Below are 21283 nucleotides of genomic sequence, written 5' to 3' on the forward strand. Positions count from 1 at the left end.
CCATGAGGTTACATGTTACTTTCTCAGAATATTGAAATAAATTTTCTGGAAGAAAATGGGGTAAGGCTCTACCCTTTGGAACAATTAAAGTAACCTTCAAACTTTGCTTCGTACAGAGGGACTGGACCCTAAGCTATTGAGAAACGATTGTTTTTGATTTTACTGAATTGCTAATGTTTGGCCATGACATATGTAATGCACCAGTTCGGTTCGACTTTATGAAGCTCACCATAAATTGCACTATAATCAAACCACCCTACCCTATGAAGACAAAAGTACAAAACCAAATAACATGCCTGTTAATGTTAATTCAACATTTGGAATTGAGTGACTTTGGTCACTTCCTCTGCTGCCATTGCTAAAACAACAAATACAATTATAAAACAACACAGAAAATCGACATTATTTTTCAGAACTTCTCCTGATTGGCTCTGTAAGAGAAATCAAATTCAATGGGAGAAATCTCAAACGTAGCACTGAAGGGAGACGCGTATGAAGGCAATGGCGAAGATAGGTGAATAGGTAACAATGGCCTGGAAATGATTAAGTTTATGATTATGTATGTGCATAATAACTTCTTTAAACAATCAATAATATCGACATTCGTTAGCAGAAAGTAGTTTGCATACATTATAAAAGGAATAACCATAATATAACAGTGAAGATCTTTCATACCGCATATTCTGAATTCATTGACCCTCTTTGCTTTTTCTGATATGAATGTACGGGTTTTGAAATAACACTTGCACGCAGAAGTTGTGATGGATCTAGAACATCAGTAATGCAATTTGTGTACAGATGGATAACTCTGCGCATTAGGAAGCCCTTATCTGTTCCCTAAATTATTCATCATTAAAAACAATTAATATTTAACCACAGACTCACAGGGTACTTCCCTGGTCCTTTGCTTACGTTTTTATGTACCGTAAGTTTGTTACTCCATGTCAGACAGAGAGTTAGAAGTCTGCATGTGGAGAGTTACACACACAGAGTTGGACACACAGAGACACACACACGCACCCCCCCGCTCCCCCCCCACACACACACACTGTGCAGGAGTAACAACATTATGAAATATGAGACTGCTTATTTGCTCCATGGAGAGACAGAGAAATAAAACGGCTACCTTAAGGATCAGTACTGAACACGACTCTCTACGAAGAGACCCAGAACCCGAAAACATGTCTTGAAGAAACTGAACCCGTATCTAACTTATGGAAAAATACATGACACCCAACCTAAATCTGCATATGGCCTTTAAATAGCAATCAGTATCGCTACAGACCCGGGCCGGGTGATACTATTTACAGAGTCAGAAGTGAGCAGGCATAGGAGAACACGTTTAATCTAGTCCTGTCTAAGGCTCCCCATGTAAGGATTGCCACAGTGAGGCTCAAGCATGTAGGAAAGAGGATAACAGACATGGCAGAGGGGGTCGCCGACAAGAGAGTAAATGGAACAGAGGCAGCTAGAAAAATCAACTAGGGGAGTGGGAGAAAGGAGCGGAAGACAGGAGAGAAAAAAGAAAAAGCAAGGGAGTGGGAACCTTATCCTGGAATAGCCGACAACTAGATCCGTAGACTCCACCCTTCTCACCCCTCCCCTTACTCTCTCTCTCTCTCTCTGTCCCTGGTATCTCCGTCTCCCTCTCTCTCTCCCCGTCTGTCATTTGACCAGGCAGTTCACAGAGGCGAGAGCTCAGCACCAGAGAGAAAGCAGAGGCAGGAAAAAACCGGAGAGACAGGGAGAAGAGAGAACACGTTCAGTGTGATGATGAGCTCGCAGGAATATTTCACCGCCTTTTAAAAAAAGAAAAGAAAAAAAAACAACAAAAAAACAAATCCCCTGTTGGTGTGGATTTCCTCTTGCCTGCTTCTTTTGAGGACTGCCAGTGTCTTGGATGTGGGCTCCAGCACTGTTAACAGGCAACTGAGGAGAAAAAGGAGGAGAAGGAAGAAGAAGAAGAGGATCAGCTGATCTTTTTTGGACACTTACACTTTTGCTGGAGTAAAGCTGAAAAAGAGAGGTGGGGGGGATAGAGACTGACTGCTGGGCCCCATGCCCACCTCTGCTCATGGTTCAACAGCATGAAAGGGGGCCACCACCATCACCATCGCCACCACAGAGGCTGTGGCTGCCAGCACTTGTTCCGAAAAATCCTAGTTAAGTGTGGCTGCTGCTATGCCAGAGTCAGAGGTCAGTATTATGCTCATACCAACACATAAGAAGAAGAAGAAAAAAATCTTCCTTGAGTTGTTGTCAATCACTAAACTTAAAGCAGTACCTGAACCTCTCCTGCATGTTTAGATAGACTGTTTTCCGAGTCGTTTTTCCAAATATGTGCAGAGTTTGGTGGACTTCAGTTTGCACCTCTATCTAAAGCAACAGATGTGTGTGCGTGCACACGCGTGTGTTTGAGTGTGTGTGTGATACACGTCCAGATCCGAGCAGGCAAAGCATGTCCCCCCCAGAAGACTTCACAGTGGGAAACAGGAAGGACGGAGTGCATCACACACTCTCCCCTTTAAGACAGAGAGGGGAACACAGGTTTGTTTGTGAGCAGGATTTGGAAAGTGGACCCCGTCATTGTGATGAGTGTGTCAATAGATTAAGTGTTGCGCGTGAAAGGCAGAACCCAGTCTGAAACAATTGGTCTTTCTATTCCCACTGACACGAGAAGGTGTGGACTTGAATCAGACTCAATGCAAACATTTTATGACTTTTAGCACTGAATGTGATATATCGCAGCGGACTTGGAAGTTCATGGTTTCAGTGTGAATGACTCGTGTTGGAGCTTTTTGATTAGAAAATATGACATCGTGAAAAAAGTGTTTACATAAAGCCTTACCCGTGTAAACCTCACTCGACTTTATGAATCTGTAGCCAGCTTACACGATCCCCACATCCAATTAAGTTGCATATTGTATGACCCCTTCACTGGACCTGAATAATTGCTACAAATTGCTGCATTTGGAGTCCAGTGTCCATCCGCAGAACCTCATCTGAAACCCAAGCAGTACATTAGGGCTGCAGGATAGCAGGAAAACATAATAGCTTTCAATAAATACCTAGACTCTAAAGTTTAAAGTCTTTTTGTCTTTATGCTTTACGTTAAACACATTGAGAACCAGATATTGGAGAAAATAAATACAATAATGCCATTCCAATAATGCTGTTTTGTGCAGACACAATTCTGGTAGTGACACAGTGACACCCCAAAGCAGCATGGACATCTTCATACATTTTGTGATGCACTAAACACAAAGCATCACCTCTACTAGCATACAAAGCAAATGGGTTAGGGCTAGCATTTACGTTGTAAGCTCATATTTATTACTAATCCTTGAATAAATATGAATACATAAGAATATATTATGCAACAGTGCAGTGCATCCAAGGTTGACACAGAGCTTGCAGAAAGTGATATCATGATTTCTTAGAAAATTACTAAAATGTTTCATAATTAGCCTGCATTACGATCCGATATTGCCTATCATCATAGCCATTTTTAGTAATGCAGATAATGTTTATTTTTTGTTTTTTGTGTCAATCGGTTTCTGTATTATTTATTCAAGTTACAGATTTGGAAAAGCTCCCTAAAATAGTGCAAAGTGCCATCAGGGATTGAGCAAATTAATTTCAAAATTGATGTCGGAGCCTCTGCTGACAACATGCTTGGGTCAGATTGATGTGAAGCCACAGATACATCCACCAATCCAGACAACACGGTGTTGTTTTGCCTGAGGCAAACTGACTGACTTCGCTCCAGACATTTAAGCTTTCAGCCCCCCAAAGACTGCAGAGTGCTGCAGGGTAAGCGAGTTGCTGCCCTGCATCATTCTCTGTAGAGCTGTGCTTGTGTTGAAAAGGAGAAAAGACACATTTTTAAGTGTTTCATGCAAATGTGTTGAGGAGTGGAAGCTATCTCAAATTGTTACAGTAATAACCAAGTAAAGACCTCCAGAACTCAACAAAGGAGCAACAAGAAGCTTCAAGAGTTAGAAAGACTAACCGGAAAAGAAAGTGGGGTTAAAACCCCCAAAAGATTTAGGCTTAGATCTGCTTTAGGTAAACCAAAGACAGACTATGCCATTTTGTGCAGACACTATTCTGGTAGTGACACACTGACACCCCAAAATCAATGGGGTGTCAGTGTGGGATGTTTTCTTGACACTGATGTCTTTATAGAGGATGTTGTCATATCCAAAGTAAATATGATTGTTCACTTCAAGATGTCTACTTATTCTCATGTCTTTCCACTCTCTTTCTTTCTGCTGCTATAGAATCCAGCAGCAATGTGCCGAGTGGATACTTCTCTTCTCTTGTAGAGTTCACAGTCAAAGTTACAGGTCTTGTTGTGGTAGCGACAAGTAGTCATATGTTCCTATCAAATGTGCAGATTATTGGCTGGAACCAATGACAAAAGTGTGTGAATAGCCAATCATTAAAAACACAAAGTTTACTATTTTAAACGTTCGGAAACTGCTATTGAAAGCAGACCCTGGTTTCTTCATTACTTCTCCGGTATATTTAGAAAAAAGAAAAAGAAAAAACTAAAATGAGTGTTTTCTCCAAAAGTTATGATTTTAGGGTTTCCCCCCGTTTCTGCTCTGGCAGTTTGCTCCTGGTTTTGCCAAGGTGTTTCACTTCACTTGTGATCAGCATCTCTTTCTTTGGGATTTGATTTGATGGGGTCCAGTCGAGTGGAAAGACTGGAACTTTACTGGTAGCTTGCAATGCAATGACTTGGACTCATCTTTGTCCAATTCCTCCTTCTTACCCCTTTTTGTCTCCAAATCGTGCTTTCTCGTTGTATTGAAACGCAGCACAAACTGCTGTGGAGCTGCAAGTTTTCCTGCTTGGCTCTTGCTAACTGTGTGCCAGTCGCCTCACTGTCCTTGCTGTTGCTTTACACTCTCATGGAGTATGACATCTGCTGCTGTGGCCCAAAGCAAAGTTAAAACAACAGTGGTGTCTAATTGCATGATATGAGTTTATGCCTTGGTGCCCTGCTGTGTGTTTGTTCCCTTTCACATCAAAGGCACGTACAGTGGAGCTGCCCACTGAGTCTCCGTACTCAGGGGGGCTTCTGGAGTTGACTTTCACATTATTGGCCACGGTTCTTGGTCGCATATCTAACATTCCTTTGGTTTTTAATCTCTTATGTAATGGATATTCTTCTTTTCCATCTCGTCTGCTGCTCCCTTACTACACCTTCTACATGTGTTATCACAGCAAATACACACACGCTTAGCTCGTAATATGTAAACATGTGGGGGATTGGAGGAATTAAACATTTCAGGGTATTAAAAGGCGCCTTAATAAACACAATTTCCCCAATTTTAAACAACTTATAGTGTTTCAGGACTATGTTGGCAGTCAAGTACGGCATGTAAAAGATCAACAGCCTACTCTCATTCTGAACACGGCTAAGTGCTCTGTTGTCTCTCAATGAGCCACGTCGAGCAAAACAATGGGCACTTACGGTGCTCAGACATCTGCCAAAGACAACAGTGTGTTGCTAGTTGGCACGTTTCAGCCTTGGGAACTGTCAGTGGGACTGGCCGCAAAAATTATTTGTTTGGAGCAAAAATATCAACGGCTGTTGAACAGTTTGTGCTCCTTCAGAATGAGAGCTGGAGTTCATGGTCTGAGCTTGAGTCTATTAGTTGGAAATACGTCAGTCTCTGCAAATAAGCACATTTATTTTTGTACCATCAGCCATGCACAACTACTGCTTGGTAAACTGAGTATCATGAATTCCCACTAACAGCACAAGAAAGAAACCTTATTCCTTCATAGAATAAAATGTGCTATTTCATGACTACATTGTTATTAAAAGGCGGACATGATGACAATGCTGGAATGCAAAACCCAAACCTCTAATAGCTGCTGGAGTCTGACTCCAAAATCGCCTCCAGCTTTAGAGGACTAACATTAATAAACACTTAGCTTCTCTCTTGACACGTTACACTTTTTTTTAAAGCACTTGGATCACCTGATTATCTGTGCTGACAGTCTGTCTGAAAAATAAAACAGCAATCAGGCAGTTGGAAAATATTTGCGTACTTCCAGTTTTTAACAGTGAGCACCAAGCTTAACCACTTCAGTCTAAACACAGTCAATGCTGGCTCCAGAACAACGAGGCAGTACCAATTCACACACAATTTTCCACAAGCTTTAATTTGTTTTTTTGTGATTTCATTTGATAAAACAATGCGACGAAGAGCATAATTGTGATAGCAGTTCTGAAAATGTGTTTTAGAAATCTGTATTAGCAGTCATGTTTGCCACAATTCATTTTGGAGGACGATCATCTGAAAGGATGTCCTCCGGTCAATGCAACCAGAACGTTTCGGTTCAAAGCTATATATGTAGAATATAACTAACACATCACATTATTAGTCCACACATCCACACTGAAACATGATGTTGGCAGCATCATGCTGTTGGATGCTTCTCTTCGTCAACAACAGGGGGAAAAGATCAGCGTTGGGGTGAAGGTGGATGAGAAAATGTTTTCCCCTCCCAGCAGGAGAACCAGCCTAAACATTCAGCCAGAGCTTTGATCAAAATGACTTTATATGCTAGAGTGGCCTAGTCAAAGTCCAGACCTACCTCCAATTCATAACCAGTGTCAAGACCTGAACATTTATGTTCACAGATGCGCTTTGTCCAACGTGAGTCATTTTGGGATGTTTTGGAGAAGCTATTTCAGTCTTTTGATGTGCAAAGCTGGTAGAAACACAAAATGTATTATATTTTGAAAATATCTTTTAAAATCCTATATATTTTCCTTTCATCTCTCCTTCTTCAATGCTGTTAGTCTACCACATGAAGTCCACTGTAACCATTTCTTATGTTATGAGGAAATTACAATTTCTCAGTGTAATTTTCTTATTACACTGAGGAATTGTCTGCAACAACTTACTTATGTACTAAACATCATTTCAGAGGGAAAATATTAGCAGGGGGTCGTGCTCTACAACTATTTTTAATCACCACCATTAAAATCTCATTACTTGCTTTGTTTCTTCTGACACTGCATAGTAAATTTAAGCTTGTTTACCGGAACATACCCACTGGTAGCACAACACAGAGGACCTCACTGTTTCTCCCAGGTTAGATCTGGATAAGCTGCTGTTTTCTGTGTCTTTTCTTTGCCCACCTGCTTGTCTGTTAGCTAGGTTATGTGAATATGACATATTGCCTAATGAAACTAGGCCAAGAGGTGAGAAAGGGAATAACTTTGTTTTTTAACGCTGACATTGATCAGAACTTTAATACAACACAACAAGCACACTTGACGTGGAAGAAACGGTGACCTCTGCAATAACTTCTAGGCGCTGTTGTGTTGTTTATAGGAAACGCTGAACAATACAGGCCGGACTTGTAGTTCCTCAGCCCTCACCATTGTTCTCACAGGTCAGGCATGTCACTGCAGCACATAATGTCTTTTTTGTCTTTGGAAGAGTGTTTCTAACAAACATTAGCTGAAACACTGTCTGGAAATCTTAACTGGAATAGTTGAGGTTAAACGACAAACAATGCCATTAATGCCATGGTTTTTGAATGCTTAAATGTTTCAGGTCACAACACTAGATTTTTATGTAAGGCAATCATAACCTGAGTTAACGCAAAATGCATGCAACTAATTATACTGTGAACTACTGACAAAGAGTCTTTTTATATTGTTGTGGATACATTTTGACTCACTCTTTATTGCAGAATTTGAACCACATTGCGGGGTTGCATGGGAATGCTAACAGTCGTGACATCTGAGTTGTAAGTTTAAACTGTGATTAGGCCATTCTAAAAATATTTACTCTGAGCTGTTTTAGAGTGGAGTTGCAGAGCTGAGGGTGAAGATCTCAAACTAATGGTGTGAGATTGTTCATCAACCCTAGCTGACCCACACCATCACATTACATGTTTAATGTTTGACCATAGTTATGTTGTTCTTTTTATTTATTTTTTTTAAATGCTGGGTTTAGTTTTGAGCCACATGTAACTGGAGACCACTTCCAAAAAATTTCATTTTTGATTTTTCATTCGACGGAATTCTGAAAATTATCAAAATGTTTTTTTGGGGGTGAAATCTGAGATGGGCTTTCCAGTTCTTTGCTGTCAACAGTGGTTTTGGTCTTCAGACTCCTCTGCGAATACCTTTTCGGCTTTGGTGTGGGATCGACATCAGAACTAAGGATAAAATCGTCACTGGAAGTCTCAACAATTGACAATTTTTTCCATATTTCTTTCCTGCTTCATGTGTCAATATGTTCTGTTGGAGTGATTTCTTGATTTTTGGGTGATGCTGTTTGTGTGGTGAAACTCAACAGATTAATCGCAATTTACTCAAGATTTAACACCGGTAGCAATTCTTCCTTTTCACAAAGGTCGTGGGTTATTTTGTTATTGTGTTTCGTTAATTAAATGAAATCAGTAGCCAAAAATAACAATAATGTAAGTACAGATCTTCCATTTATTCAGTTCTATTGGGTGTACCCCCAGGTTCAGTTTTGGACCTCTTCGGTTTCTTATATTATTTGCTCTGCCCTGTGCCTGTCAACCTTTAAATACATTGCTATGCAGAAGATATTCATTTGGTTTAGACAGATAAAATGTCTGAACTCCACTTTTGGTAAATTGCTTAGCTTAGCATTTACCAAGGAGAAGATGGCAAGCTTCTTTCTTCAATTAAATGAAAATAAAACTGAAATGATTGTCTTTACAACAGGAAAATGTATGTTTGGGACAAAAAGAGACATTTGGACCTCTTAGTTCTTTTGCCAAAATCCTCTCTAAGGAACCCTGCCATGCACTTTGATTCTGTTTTTTCTACTTCGGATGCGTATCGAGTCTCCGGTTCATTCCTGTTCTTATCATCTGAGAAATATTGCCAGTCTAAATAACATTTTCTCGCATCCTAAACATGATTATTCATGTTTTTGCTTCCTCGTGACACTATTATTGCAACACACTTCACATATGTCTCTCTAGAATAGCTGCAAGTTGTTCAAAAGGCAGCTGCCAGGCTTCTATTAAGATCCTCCAGGTTTCCACATGTGACTCCAATCTGGAGGCAAGTACATCTGGCTTCAAGTTTATTTCAGACTGCAATTCTTTTACTGACTTGGAGAGCTCTTCACAGAGCGGCACCAGATTTTCTCAGAGGGGTTCTTCATCTTTAAGTCCCATGCTCAGGTTCTGCTGGTGGTTCCACATACTAAGATGACCACAAAGGGAGACAGAGCTTTGTGTTCACTGACTCTGAAACTCTCTGCTTTTGAACTTGTTAGTAGAATTTTTTTTTTTAAATATTCTTTTGTTAATTTCCCCCTACATTTTGTACATTGCTCGCTGTGGTGAAGCATTTACTAATTTTAAATCTTGAAAGGCGACAATTGCATTTTACTTAAAAATAGCTTTTTGTATTTACTCAGGTTCTCTTTGTCTTTTTTATAAACAGAAACATTTAATTTTGGGGGAAAAAAAGTGGAAAAACTAGTTAAAAATACATAACGGGGAAAATACCTTTTCAAAGGACTGTGTGACAAAAAAGTGTGAGCTACCAGATTTCTGATGTGACCATCATCGTCATCATGGTCTTGTTTGGTTGTCCTGGACAAATCTGTCAATGAAAAATGTTGTGAGTCATCTATTCTGAAAAGGCTTCTCTGTAGACTCCAGAGGAAATGTCAGAGAGCAGGATGATTCATTTCCTACCTATCATGGAAATAATTACTTTATATGCTAAACGATGACACAAACGTATTTGCCTTCTTGATGCATGCATGCAGAGACGAATCAACTCCTCTCACACTTCTCTGAGAGAAAAAAATAGAGGAACTCGTGCGATTTCAGCTGCTGTCATTGAGACTAAATGCCTTGCTAGATAGCCGTCGTTCCTGCGTGTAACCCATTCGCTTTTCCTCTGAAGGCTGTGGGGCTAATCAGAGTTTTTCTGTGGCTTCATACACAGACACCCTTGCCACAAATTGTTTCCACGTTTTAATCAATATGACATGAAATACAAGCAGTACTTATTTGGAAAGCACAACAGTTTGTGTGTGTGTGCGCGTGTGGGTGCGTGTGTGTGTGTGTGAGACGGCTTGCATGACTGAGACAATTTAGAAAGAATAATGCTTACCGTAAACACGGCACTGATGGCACTGAGCAAAAGTTTTAAACCACAGCTGATTTATTCACAAAATTTGTTTTGGGGAGTAAGAAGTTGTTTTGATCGATGGTTCTCCAGGCCTGCTGAAGGTCTTTCAACGTTCTACAAGTGGATTGTTAACAAAGACATTCATATTGTTTTCAGCAGATTAAAGGTGTATGAACATCATATATTCAGAAGACATAAAAAGGGTTAGACTTGACACAGACCCTATGCTCCTGCAATGTCCGGCTGTTCACCGAGTTTTCAGCTAAGAGCTCTACGTAAATATGCGTCACACGTCGTGTTTGGCATTTTAAACGCTTCTGTTATACAATAGGAAGGTGAACTGTCTTTGTGACATGTTTGTACGCTAGCTGTCTGTTATGAGTAGACACAAACGGAAGCTTGTGCCTCGAGTTTTAGAGTCTTTTTACGGAGTAAAAATTTTCAGCAAGGCACCTAAACAAGTGATTTATCAAAAAATATTCACACACCGGTAAAATTAATTTTTAATCCTTAGCTCCAACACATACATGTGTGGGGAAAGACTCAAGAATTTTGCACACTACTCTACGTGACATAATGACAACACAGCATGGAAGGGACTATTGACTGAATCATCAATGGGATAGAGACAGGCAAGAGTATACTGTACACAGGTAGAGGGATGGTAAAATGAGAGACAAAAGCACACGTTTCACTTTAACTCTGCGCAGCACATTAGCAGGCTGCCTACCAGAGGGCCATTAGGGAGACCTGCTTCCCAGCAAAGACTGTTGACAAACCATTTGGAAAATGGTGTGCTTATGATGCCCACAGTCAATTAGACTCATGGGCCAGAGACTGGAAATCCAAGCTGCCGATTTAATAATGAAGTAGATTTGGATAATGCTTCTTTTTTTATGTGAGAGAATGCCGGACAATAGTAATATTTCGTGAAAGTAAAAGAAAACTCAAAGGCCTTGTAGCACGTAGTAGAATGATCTCTGAGCTTTAAACATCGGAAAAAATTCACAAAAAGCTGCAGTCATAATTGACTGGCTGGTTGACTGGTTGGCTGGCTGGCTGGTTGGCTGGCTGGCTGGCTGGTTGTCTGGTTGGCTGGCTGGCTGGTTGGCTGGCTGGCTGGCTGGCTGGTTGGCTGGTTGGCTGGCTGGTTGGCTGGTTGGCTGGCTGGCTGGATGGATCAGTAAAACTGACAGTAAAGAACAAGATTTTTTTCTATTTTCCTCCACCCCAAGAACCCAAACCAGGAAATAACACTTTCCAATGAAGAATCTTGACATTTGACTCATTCTGCTAATAAAAGTAGCAAACTGCTTCACCTGATCTCTGAGCAACTGGAAGAAAAGTGACTTCACATGGGCGGTGGCAGGTTACAATCTACAGATTGAACTCTGCAGCTTTAATCTTTATCAATCCTTTCTGAAGTTTGTCTCTTGTTCTTCTCTAAAACGTCTCTTTCAAGTCTTCCTCTTGCATCTAAACTGTACATGTTCCTTTTCCCATCTGAGCCTGTTTGTGTGTAAGGGGGGTTGATGTTGACTCATGCATGCAGCGAGAACAAGGATCCCCCACAGCAATGACACACACACACACACACACACACACACACACACACACACACACGGACACGCATGCACACGCAACCACACACACATTTACATGGCTGAATTGTGAAGATAGGGAGAACAAAGGCTTCTATGAAACACTGCTAAATAAATAAATAAAAATGCTGCAAATGTTTGATTGAACTTTGCGTTTCATGATATTATGACACAGTTTTGCTGCATGTGTGGGTCTGATTATAGAAGCCAAATCTCCAAATCTAGAATGACACACTTGCCTTCAAGGCAAATCATCCTCAACCTGCTGCAAATAAGAGGACACAATTAGATCCCCCCCCCAAAAAAAACTCAGCAGAGATCATGCAGCACACAGAGTGATTAGAACACATGACTCATTGGTTAGAAAGGGAAAAAAAAGAAAAAAAAGAAACGTGAACATTTTTTACATTTTTTTGTCCATTTGGCTCTTTGGAGATTAGTGGTGATGTGTTACAGACACAGAGGTGGAAGGGTTCAGTGTCTTGCATTAGCATGTCTGCTTTCAGTTTCAGTCTCCCCCCCACCCCCCACCACGCTCCCCTACTCTCCGCCCCCAAGTTTTTGGTTTGCTAACCTGCGACCTCGGAGACGCATGAATACACGTTGATAACAAGCCGGGACCACTTTTGACAGAAAACAGCCCTGCTGGCAAATGCTGGGGGAAAAGTTTCTGTGACAGTCTTTTTATGTCTCAGCTGGAGGAATCGTCTTTGCTGTCATCAGCTTATAAGGCAGACTTCAGACAGTATGGAAAAAAGCAACCAAAATAGCTGAAATTGAAGATATGCTGGCCGACTGTGGCCCTAGCCTTGTGTCTCTGAGATATTTTTAAACTTTGCACTCCCAGCCCCTCCCCACCCCGCTCTCCCTCTCTCCACCTCGCCACCTCCTCTACCCCCTCCCTCCCCAGCCCCCCTGCCTCCTCTGTATCGTGCAGCTGAGATGTTCTTTATACTGTTGCTCTTTGCACAGAGGAAAGCAGCGACGGATAGAAATGCAATCTGAGTGTGTGTGTGAAATGTGAACTGTAGTAGGGAGGTGTTGAAGGGGAGTGGACCAATTGTTCCCAGTCTCCTGCTGTATGAAGAAATTTGCTGGTCAGAATTTTGGGTTGATCTGCCAACGTGAACATTAGGATCCCTCCTGGGCCACTCTCATTTTCTCCTTTCTTTGTTTCCCCGCAGTTCTCTCTTTCTCATTCTGGTCAGCACACAGTCAGCCATCCAGTTATTAATCACATCTTAACCCTCCCACCTTTCCTTCTTTTTTTTCTTCATTATTTTCACTTTTCATTCTTCCTTCCCTTTTCCTCTACTTAATCGCCTTGCCCTGACATGTTTCCAGGGCTTCCATCTATGTCAGCTCCACCGTCTCCCACAATCTTTCTCCCTCTTTTTCCTTCTTCCTCAGAACTCTGTTTGTAAACGTGCAGAGGAGAAGAATGAGGGAACAAATTATGAAACACAGGAGTGCATTCCATACCTTGTTTAGAAAGAATTCTCCAACAGTGCAGAGGGGGAGAGCAGCCACTTTACCCCTGCAACACTATCCCCTCGTTTAGCCCATATGGCTCATTTTATGTATGCGGCCATCAGGGAAATCTATGAAAATGTTTCTTTCTGCACTCAGTTGTTGTGGTGGCTTATCTACTCGTTGCACTCTGGTAAAATGCTAATTGTTAATCAATGCTGTGCTGTGGCGCCTTTAGCAGGTATACAGTATTTGGTTATTTTACAGCTCTACATACGTAGTTGTTTTCCATGTCAGAAATGAAGAAAGATGTAAAATGCATAAAAGAAAGGAAAAGTGATGTCATGACGACAGGCAAAGTGTAATGCGATTAGTTTCAGAGCACCAAATTCAGGCATCAGTGCATATAGTAACACAATGGGCCACCCAAGTCCAAAGTAGTGATGGGAAAATTTCCAGATCAAACCCGACTCTTAGTTTATATATCAAAGATTTAAATACGGATTTGCTCAATGACCAGGAGGAAGTCAAATAAACAGTTCTCTCAGAGCAGTGGATGGAAACCTAGCAAACCGGCATCCTACACATTTCGCTTTTGAGAAAAACTAGAGTTTGAAAAGTTCAAGCGACTTTTCACATTTTTACTGATGAGAAGCAGTTGTTCCAAACAACCGGGTCATCAGAGTACTATGAGTGAATAAAGAATCTGTTAAAACCCTATTTTTAAAGTTTGTTTGCAGCTGGTTTTATTCAACAACAATGTTGGTTGGCCTTAAAAATCCATTTCAAACCAATGCTACATATGTGAAGGATGGAAGAGAATTTAAAAGACTCATTATCAAATGTCTAACAGCACCTCGCCTTGCTGGTGTCGCATGAATCGTGTTTTATCATCATTCCTCAACTTTGATGGCTCCTTCTCTTAATTTTATGATTACAATTAATTTATAATCTCGCAGGCATGTTTGTCCAAGTGAGAAACCTTTTTTTCTCGTGAGGAATGAGAAACGTTCCTGCACAGAGAGTCATTTCTGTAAAAGTCTTAATTTTATCCTTTCTATGTTTAAGCAATAATTGGCCGCAGGCTGATTCGACATGATCTTTTAAGAAGTCGTTTTAATAAGGGCAATCTTTTCTGTGAAGGTCAGAAACAGACAGACTTGTCATACATATGTGGCAGTGACTTTATGTTCCAGTGGAAGTGACCTAAAAGGGTTTTTTAATTTTTATTTTATAAAAGAACATTATCTGCCAATTTAAAGGTTAATTTGAGATTTTCTTCACTTAATATGGATCTGAAATCAGAGTCTAAAGTATTGCAGATATTAGAGCATATTTTTATTTATCAGTGTCACTGGTGCATTTTTTCTGTGACTGTAGATTGACAACACATGAGTGCGGCTGACAGACCAGAGGGGGATTTCTGATCTCCTCTGCAGCTCTCCTCAGAGAATTCTCAGAAGAGAAACTTTCCAAAACAGTACACGAAGCAAAGCAAACAATGGGAAGTGAAATTATTGAGAGTGAACTTTGGTACAATCTAAACTAAACGTACCAGTTTCCTCTGGAGGGATTTTGTTGGACAAAGCTCTAAATTAACACATTTTCTTTTAACTTATAGAAAAAGACTCTTGACACATGAAGAACTGCAAAATGATTTGGTAGTAAAAAAAATCACACTGCATTTTATTGGACTTGATGTTATAATTATAAACACACAGTTAAGCACATACAAAGCCCTTCATCTTAAACAAATACTACTGATGAACTATTTTAGGTTTTTGGTGATTTGAACCCGCTCTCTTTGTAAGAATTACTATTATACAAGTCACTTTATCCCATTTTGGGGGTTTAAAATCTAAATCAGTATGCTGGGTCAAACCCATTCCTCAAATCTGCTGCGTTAAATCAACCCAAAGTTTAATCAGTTCATATTTCTCTGCATACTGGATCTGAAAATAACCCAAATTTGGTCTTTTTTTTTTGACACGTGCTTTTTTGGTGTGTGCTCTAATACAAAAATTCATTCTGAGTTCTGGTTCTGAAAACATTTTTATTCGCCTGATTAACAAATCAGTCGATTGCAGATTCTGCTGTCCTCAACTATGACTGTCTACAGAACGCACCTGTTCAGAGAAATAATATTGCCTCCAGTTCACTCTCTCCAACCACAACAGGCAAGGCAATAGATCCGTCAATGAAAGTCAGAGAGATGATATTAGATCTGCGGAATGGAGGAGACCGTCAGTGACCCTCAGTCTTCAGTCTATTAAGATTGAATAATAATAGAAAAGCTCAATATTATCCCAAAGCTGCACAGAAAGGAGGTTCTCCATGATCTGAAGGCAACTGGGTCTAGCAGAACCACCAGTGGACACAATGTATCTTTGCAATATTAGATAAAAACCTTGCAGGACCTTGTTGTAGAAGACATATTGAGATAAATATCTTAAGCTATTTGGAGTCTATTTAAATTAGGATGACATCCTCATCAAAAAACAGCAGGAGGTTGACCAGTGGTTATTTCTTCCACTAAATGAAAATTAACTGATGCTTTATCAGTGATATGCCACAGTATTGTTTTCAGCATTAGTGGATTAGCAGAGCTTTGTTCTCCATGAACCTCATTGATATTACAATATTTGCCACAAAATAACCTTTCTATACACCTTTCTTTCTACATTCTGCCGGATCAATTTATCATCACTACGCTACACACTGACTTGTTTGTCTCCTGTTTGTCATCAGATGACGCAGCGGTTGTCACTGATCCATACCTACTATTGATCACTGCAATTGACACAAGCTTTCACTTTAAAGATAGCCTTGAGGAACCTCACTGCAGCTAACAATTTGGCTCAACAGCTGCCCTGACGAACCAGATGATCACACTGAAGCACACACACGTCTCTTTGGTTTGAGCTGGTATCGGGAGCAAGGTTTCAAATAATGAGATTTCCTTTATTTCCTCCAAATAAATTGTTATTAGCAAGACCAAAAACATAGCTGTAATACTTGGGAGGTAAGGAATACTCCCCCCCTCCACCTCCCCGCATTCCAGGGGTGACCAGGTGATAAAAAATATTGAGCCTTAATAAAGCTGTACCAGCTTTTTATTCACCGTAATCTTAAAGTCTGATTAACCTGAAAGCCTCGAGTAAAGATCCAGAGCGTGGATGTTTTCCTGGGATATAAATGTGGAGGTGAGTGCTGAAGCCCGCCCTGCAACACTTGAATAGATTTTGATTATTCATAAGACATCCTGAGAATGGCCATATGGAGAGGATCTGATCTGAAGCGCACAAAGGCTGACAGGTGCAGATGGTTTTCCTGAATGTGGAATTAGCTCTTCAGATGCATCCTCTCCTCTCTGCACGCCTCGTATTGTTTTACAAATATCCACTAAAACCTGACAGTTTTTTATTGTGCTGGGTTACTGCAGAAGGGTTTATACCAATCCACGCTAATGACTCATTCTGTGCGAACGTGTGAGAAAGAGTGCGCGAGCGCCATGTTTAACGTGATTTATTGTACGTGCCCACATGTGTAGGTTGATCTTTTTTTTTTTTTTTTTGATGGCTAATCTCTTGTGCTGCTGTCCCTCTCTCCCTCTTCTACTGGGCTTAGTTGCTATGGCAATGAGTATGGGGAGAAATGCAGAGCTGTGGAAAGGAATGAAAATATGTGTCTGGAAATACCATCAAGTCTAACTGAGGATCATTATACCAGCATATCTGGAGGCCAAGACTGTGTACCAGAGCAGAATGAGGGATAAACTTCTACTTCAAGTTTTTTGTGTGTTTTTGTGTGTGTGTGTATGTGTGTCTAAATCTTGCTTGCAGTTGACAGACGTGATCTTCTGGAGAGCGTGTGTGTGTGTGTGTGTGTGCGTGTGTGCGTGTGTGTGATGTATGCGATCCAGGTCGAGGCCAGTTTCAGAAGCTCCACGTCTCTGCAGCCCAGCAGGAAACTGCAGCTTTTGTGCCCGGCTCTCCTTTCAGGCCTCCTTGCTGGCAGTAGCCACAGCTGCCAAGCGAAATCATAATCGCTTTTAATTTGCTGTGTGTTCTCAGGCACCCCGGACCCTAATGACAGCCTTGTTTGCCCCAAGAAATAAGTGTGTTCTTGTCGTTCTTCGGGGGGGGATTGTTCTTGGTTTTTTACTCTGTGTGTGTCTTCAGTCGCTGTGATTTTCAACCCTCTGTGAGTAGTACTCTTGCAGCTGACGCAGAGAAGATCTTTTGCTATAATAATCAGGGCACACGTACAGAGACATAAATACACTGCCACACACAATAAAATAATTTGTAATCTGGTTCTGATAGTTACTTTCCCTGCATTTATTGTAAGGAATTTAAACGTACAAAATGCACAAAACTAAGCAGGTCAGACAAACAGATTTATGCAGTTCTTTGAGCATCTGGTGATATTAACACATGTCCAGCATTATTTTGGTGAGGAGTGTAAGTTTCACTTCATGATATTCAGATTACCAGCAACCCTCCCGACCCCACTGAGGGACAAGGGTGCAAGAAAATGGATGGATGGATGGATGGATATTCAGATTATAAATTAAAAAAAAAAATCACCAATCAGAATTTTCTGGTGTGTTTCTGATGAATGCAGAACATAACTTGATAGAACAAGCTCCCGATTAAAGCTTAAATGACAAAAGCATAAAACAGTGCTAGATTTGTTATGGGAAATGTAGGATTTGCGGTATTTTAGAAAATGGTCAGGATATGTTTAATACTTCGGCTGGAGGTTTGATTTATCTGAGAGAGTTCAGTTAAAATCGCAGCACCTGATCTTTTGTGAAAGTAATCCAAGGGAGAAAAAATAATCAGCACCTACTCTGTGTGAATGAATGGATATGTTTTTCAAGGGCTTATAATAAATAAATAAAAAACAAAACAAAAACAAACCAAATAGAAACAGAAACTCATCCTGAAGGGTTCTAAAGGAATGTCTGGAGATTTCAGGCCCAGTAACCACAAACACGATTCCAGCCTCCCACTCTGGTCTGAGAAAAACCACTGCCTGTGGTTAGATTTTCTCTGTCACTCTGTCTCTCTCGCGCTATCTTTCTGTCTTTCTGTCTGTTTTTTTTTTTTTTTTCATGAAAAGATCCGATTCAGATGCAAAGTGAGCTCTGAAAGAACAATCGAAAGCTCATCTGAAATGTCAGGAGGATTATTTCAGCAGGGAGCAACATCTGTGACGTAAACATGCAGCCTTCACAGATTCAGATGTATCACCATTCTGCTGTTGACCCGGTTCTGAGTGACACTCAGCATGCCTGATATCTGTCTAATAGTTAGAGTTGTTTCGTAAGCTCATAATGAGGCGCTTCTCGATCTATTTCTTTTCACCTCCTTACAAAGACGACAGGATTAACGAAAGCCTGATTTTCTTTTTTTTTTTTTTTTTTTTTGAATGACATCGCTTTGATCCTGATAAAAAAATCTGCCACAGAATGTGGCTGTGAGTGCTGACAGCAGGAAGCCGACCCTGGCGACTTGTTTGTGCGCCGCTTGATGTGTCTACCACGTATTTCCTTCTGTGCTCTGGGAATCACAGCAGTGAGTGCGCTTGTGTGTGTATGTGTGCGTGTGTGTGTCTGCTTAAAGTAGGTCAACAGGAGGACAGGAAACCACTGCTCACTTGTCTGAGTGCGGTGTGTGACTTTATGGACATAAAAACACTCGCATATGGCACACAGGAACAACAACAATCGTGGAGCTGTCCTTCCTCCTGTCTTCTGTTAAACACAGTAAGACGATACCAACTCTCTCGGTGTTTGCCCTCTTTTTGCTTTAGCTTTCTCCTTAGTCCTTCTGGCAAGTGTTGACCTCTGTCTACTTTGTAATATTTCATAATTATGGCATAAAAGGCAGAAAAATCCCCACGTTTTCCATTTGCCCAAGATTCACCTTCTTATTTTGTCTACTCTAATATATACCCAAGTTTTTTTTTTAAAATGTACATTTTTCAAAGGGTTTTGAAAAGTGTGGTAGGTTTTAGTTTCTTTTTTTTTCAGGGACCTTCACTCTGATATCTCTAAATCTAATGCATTTGCCCCAAGAAATCAAATAATTTAGGAAAAGCAGTCAGGCTTTGTGTTAAGTTAATATCAGTGTAAATCAACCTCTTCTGTGGAGGCCTCACGTTTGTCAGAGGACAGATGGGTACTTTGCGTGATTTTGTAAATTATGATAATTTAATGCAAAGTTGGCATTTTTAATGGACTTTCAGTGCAACTTTTAGAGCAACTTTGCATTAAAAGTGTCATTATTTACCAAATGACACTTCATGACAACTGTCATAAACATTCATAAAGACTTCTTTATGTTCATGACAGATGTTATGTCATGTTTATGACAGCGTCATGTCAGTCTTATGCACACCCCTTCAAATAAAGTGTTACCATAAATACTAATCAAAGGTCTTAATGTGAAATGGAAAAGGCCTTCCTAGGAGATATTCCAGACACTTTCCCCTTTCCTCCTGTGTCACTGCTTCCTCTGCTGGATGGTTTTGCATGTCAGAAGCCGTGCTGGTCTCAGCAGCTTTGGGTCACAGCAGTGGAGGACGTTGCATCAGAGTAAAGAGCTGCGCTTCCTGAGTCTAAAGAGCAGGAAGCGGTTCCATTTTTTGAAAAAAAAAAGGCTTCAATGCATTGAACAGAAGATTAGAGAGCAGAAAAGAGGGACAGGTGGAGGTGAGAAGTACAAAAAGAAGCATATTGCAGGTTTCATAAATCAGGAGCAGAGCAAAAAAAAAAAAAAACTACGCCTGGGGCCAACAGGATGTGAGATAATGAAAAAATAAATGTTTTTTAAGGACAGAAATAAGAGAGAAAAATCTCTATATTAGGGATCAGCATAAAGCAAGATTTTAAATTTTATGCTACGAACCACCTGGAGGTGAATGCTTAAAGTACTCTCGCATGCTTGAGTGCACATATAGTGTCTGTCTGCAGCCTCGGCCTGCTGGGATATTTGCTCTGAGGGGATAAAGTGTAATTTTGCTGGAGAATAAAGCTCTTTCTGGTACAAAGAGGGATTCACTTGAGAAAGTTACTATGCTTCACGTTGCTCTGAGAGTTCTTCCAGTCAGTGAGGGCAGAGCTGTGAAATTACAGCTCTAATACCTTTGCACGTATTATCTGTGAGGTGCTGACAATGACTGGCAGCTCCATCTCATACTCAGCTGGACATTTGACACGTTTTCCACTTCACAGGTGGCCGCACTGCAGACACGCACCATCTGGGTTGTGGAAAAAAAAATGTCCTTGAGCGGTTCATCTTAATACATGCACGTTTCTGGGCATCTGCACTTCTGCATGTTTGTGTTTATCGGAGGAGTGCTGCAATGCCTAAATTGCCTTTGGTCCTGAGAGACCACGCAGGCTCGACAAAGAGCTCCACCGCGCAGGGGCTGCGAACAAGTTTGCTCCATTACAGCCAACGCTTTTAGGCAGATTTGCCAGCTCAGCAGCTCTCACTCAGCAGCCGATCGATACGGGGAAGTTGGAGGAGATGACTTCCGGTGGATTATCAGCGAAAGCTCGTAAATCAACTCCATCGTCCCAAACATTTCTACCTTGTTCCTTTGTGGTTCAATAACGTTAGGGATTCCCATTTGAACTTCAGTTTCCATTCAATATACTTTTTATAATCTTTGTGAGAGAGTGTTGTAACGTTACATCTCCCTAATCATCATTCCATTCATCTGCAATTAAACTCAGAGTCGATTCACCCTGGAGCGCGACGGAAAAGACGGACGCCGGTAGTTGAAAGTCCAAACTGGTCTGGGTGGAAACTCAAGACTGATTCAGTTTGAAAGGATGCATTGCTCAGTTTTCATGCAATAATTGGTCTTAAACTTCTGTTGAATGAAAATAAATTAAAAAACAAACAGCTATTGATTAGATAGTGTGTGTGTGTTTTTTTCCCTTCAAATAAAAGGTTAGAAAGTGTGCAGCACATTTGTATTCACCCCCATTTATTCTAGAATATACCTACAATAGAGGGGAAATAAA

At 40.7% G+C, this 21283-nt stretch overlaps 1 protein-coding gene across 4 annotated transcripts in view; it reads left to right on the forward strand.

Annotated features, from left to right (window-relative positions):
- arhgef25a (Rho guanine nucleotide exchange factor (GEF) 25a) overlaps positions 1 to 21283 on the forward strand; it is a 65026-nt gene that overhangs the window by 11290 nt on the left and 32453 nt on the right. Inside the window, exon 1 of one of the 4 annotated variants that reach the window (XM_008413660.2) lies at positions 1654 to 2196. The exons of the other annotated variants lie outside the window; for them this stretch is intronic. Within the exon in view, the coding sequence (XP_008411882.1) occupies positions 2088 to 2196 (109 nt within the window). The 5' untranslated portion in view covers positions 1654 to 2087. Of the gene's footprint in view, positions 1 to 1653; positions 2197 to 21283 lie in introns of those variants that run through there. 4 annotated transcript variants of the gene reach the window in all.

The sequence above is a fragment of the Poecilia reticulata genome, linkage group LG7, assembly GCF_000633615.1.
Source record: "Poecilia reticulata strain Guanapo linkage group LG7, Guppy_female_1.0+MT, whole genome shotgun sequence".
Taxonomy (NCBI): domain Eukaryota; kingdom Metazoa; phylum Chordata; class Actinopteri; order Cyprinodontiformes; family Poeciliidae; genus Poecilia; species Poecilia reticulata.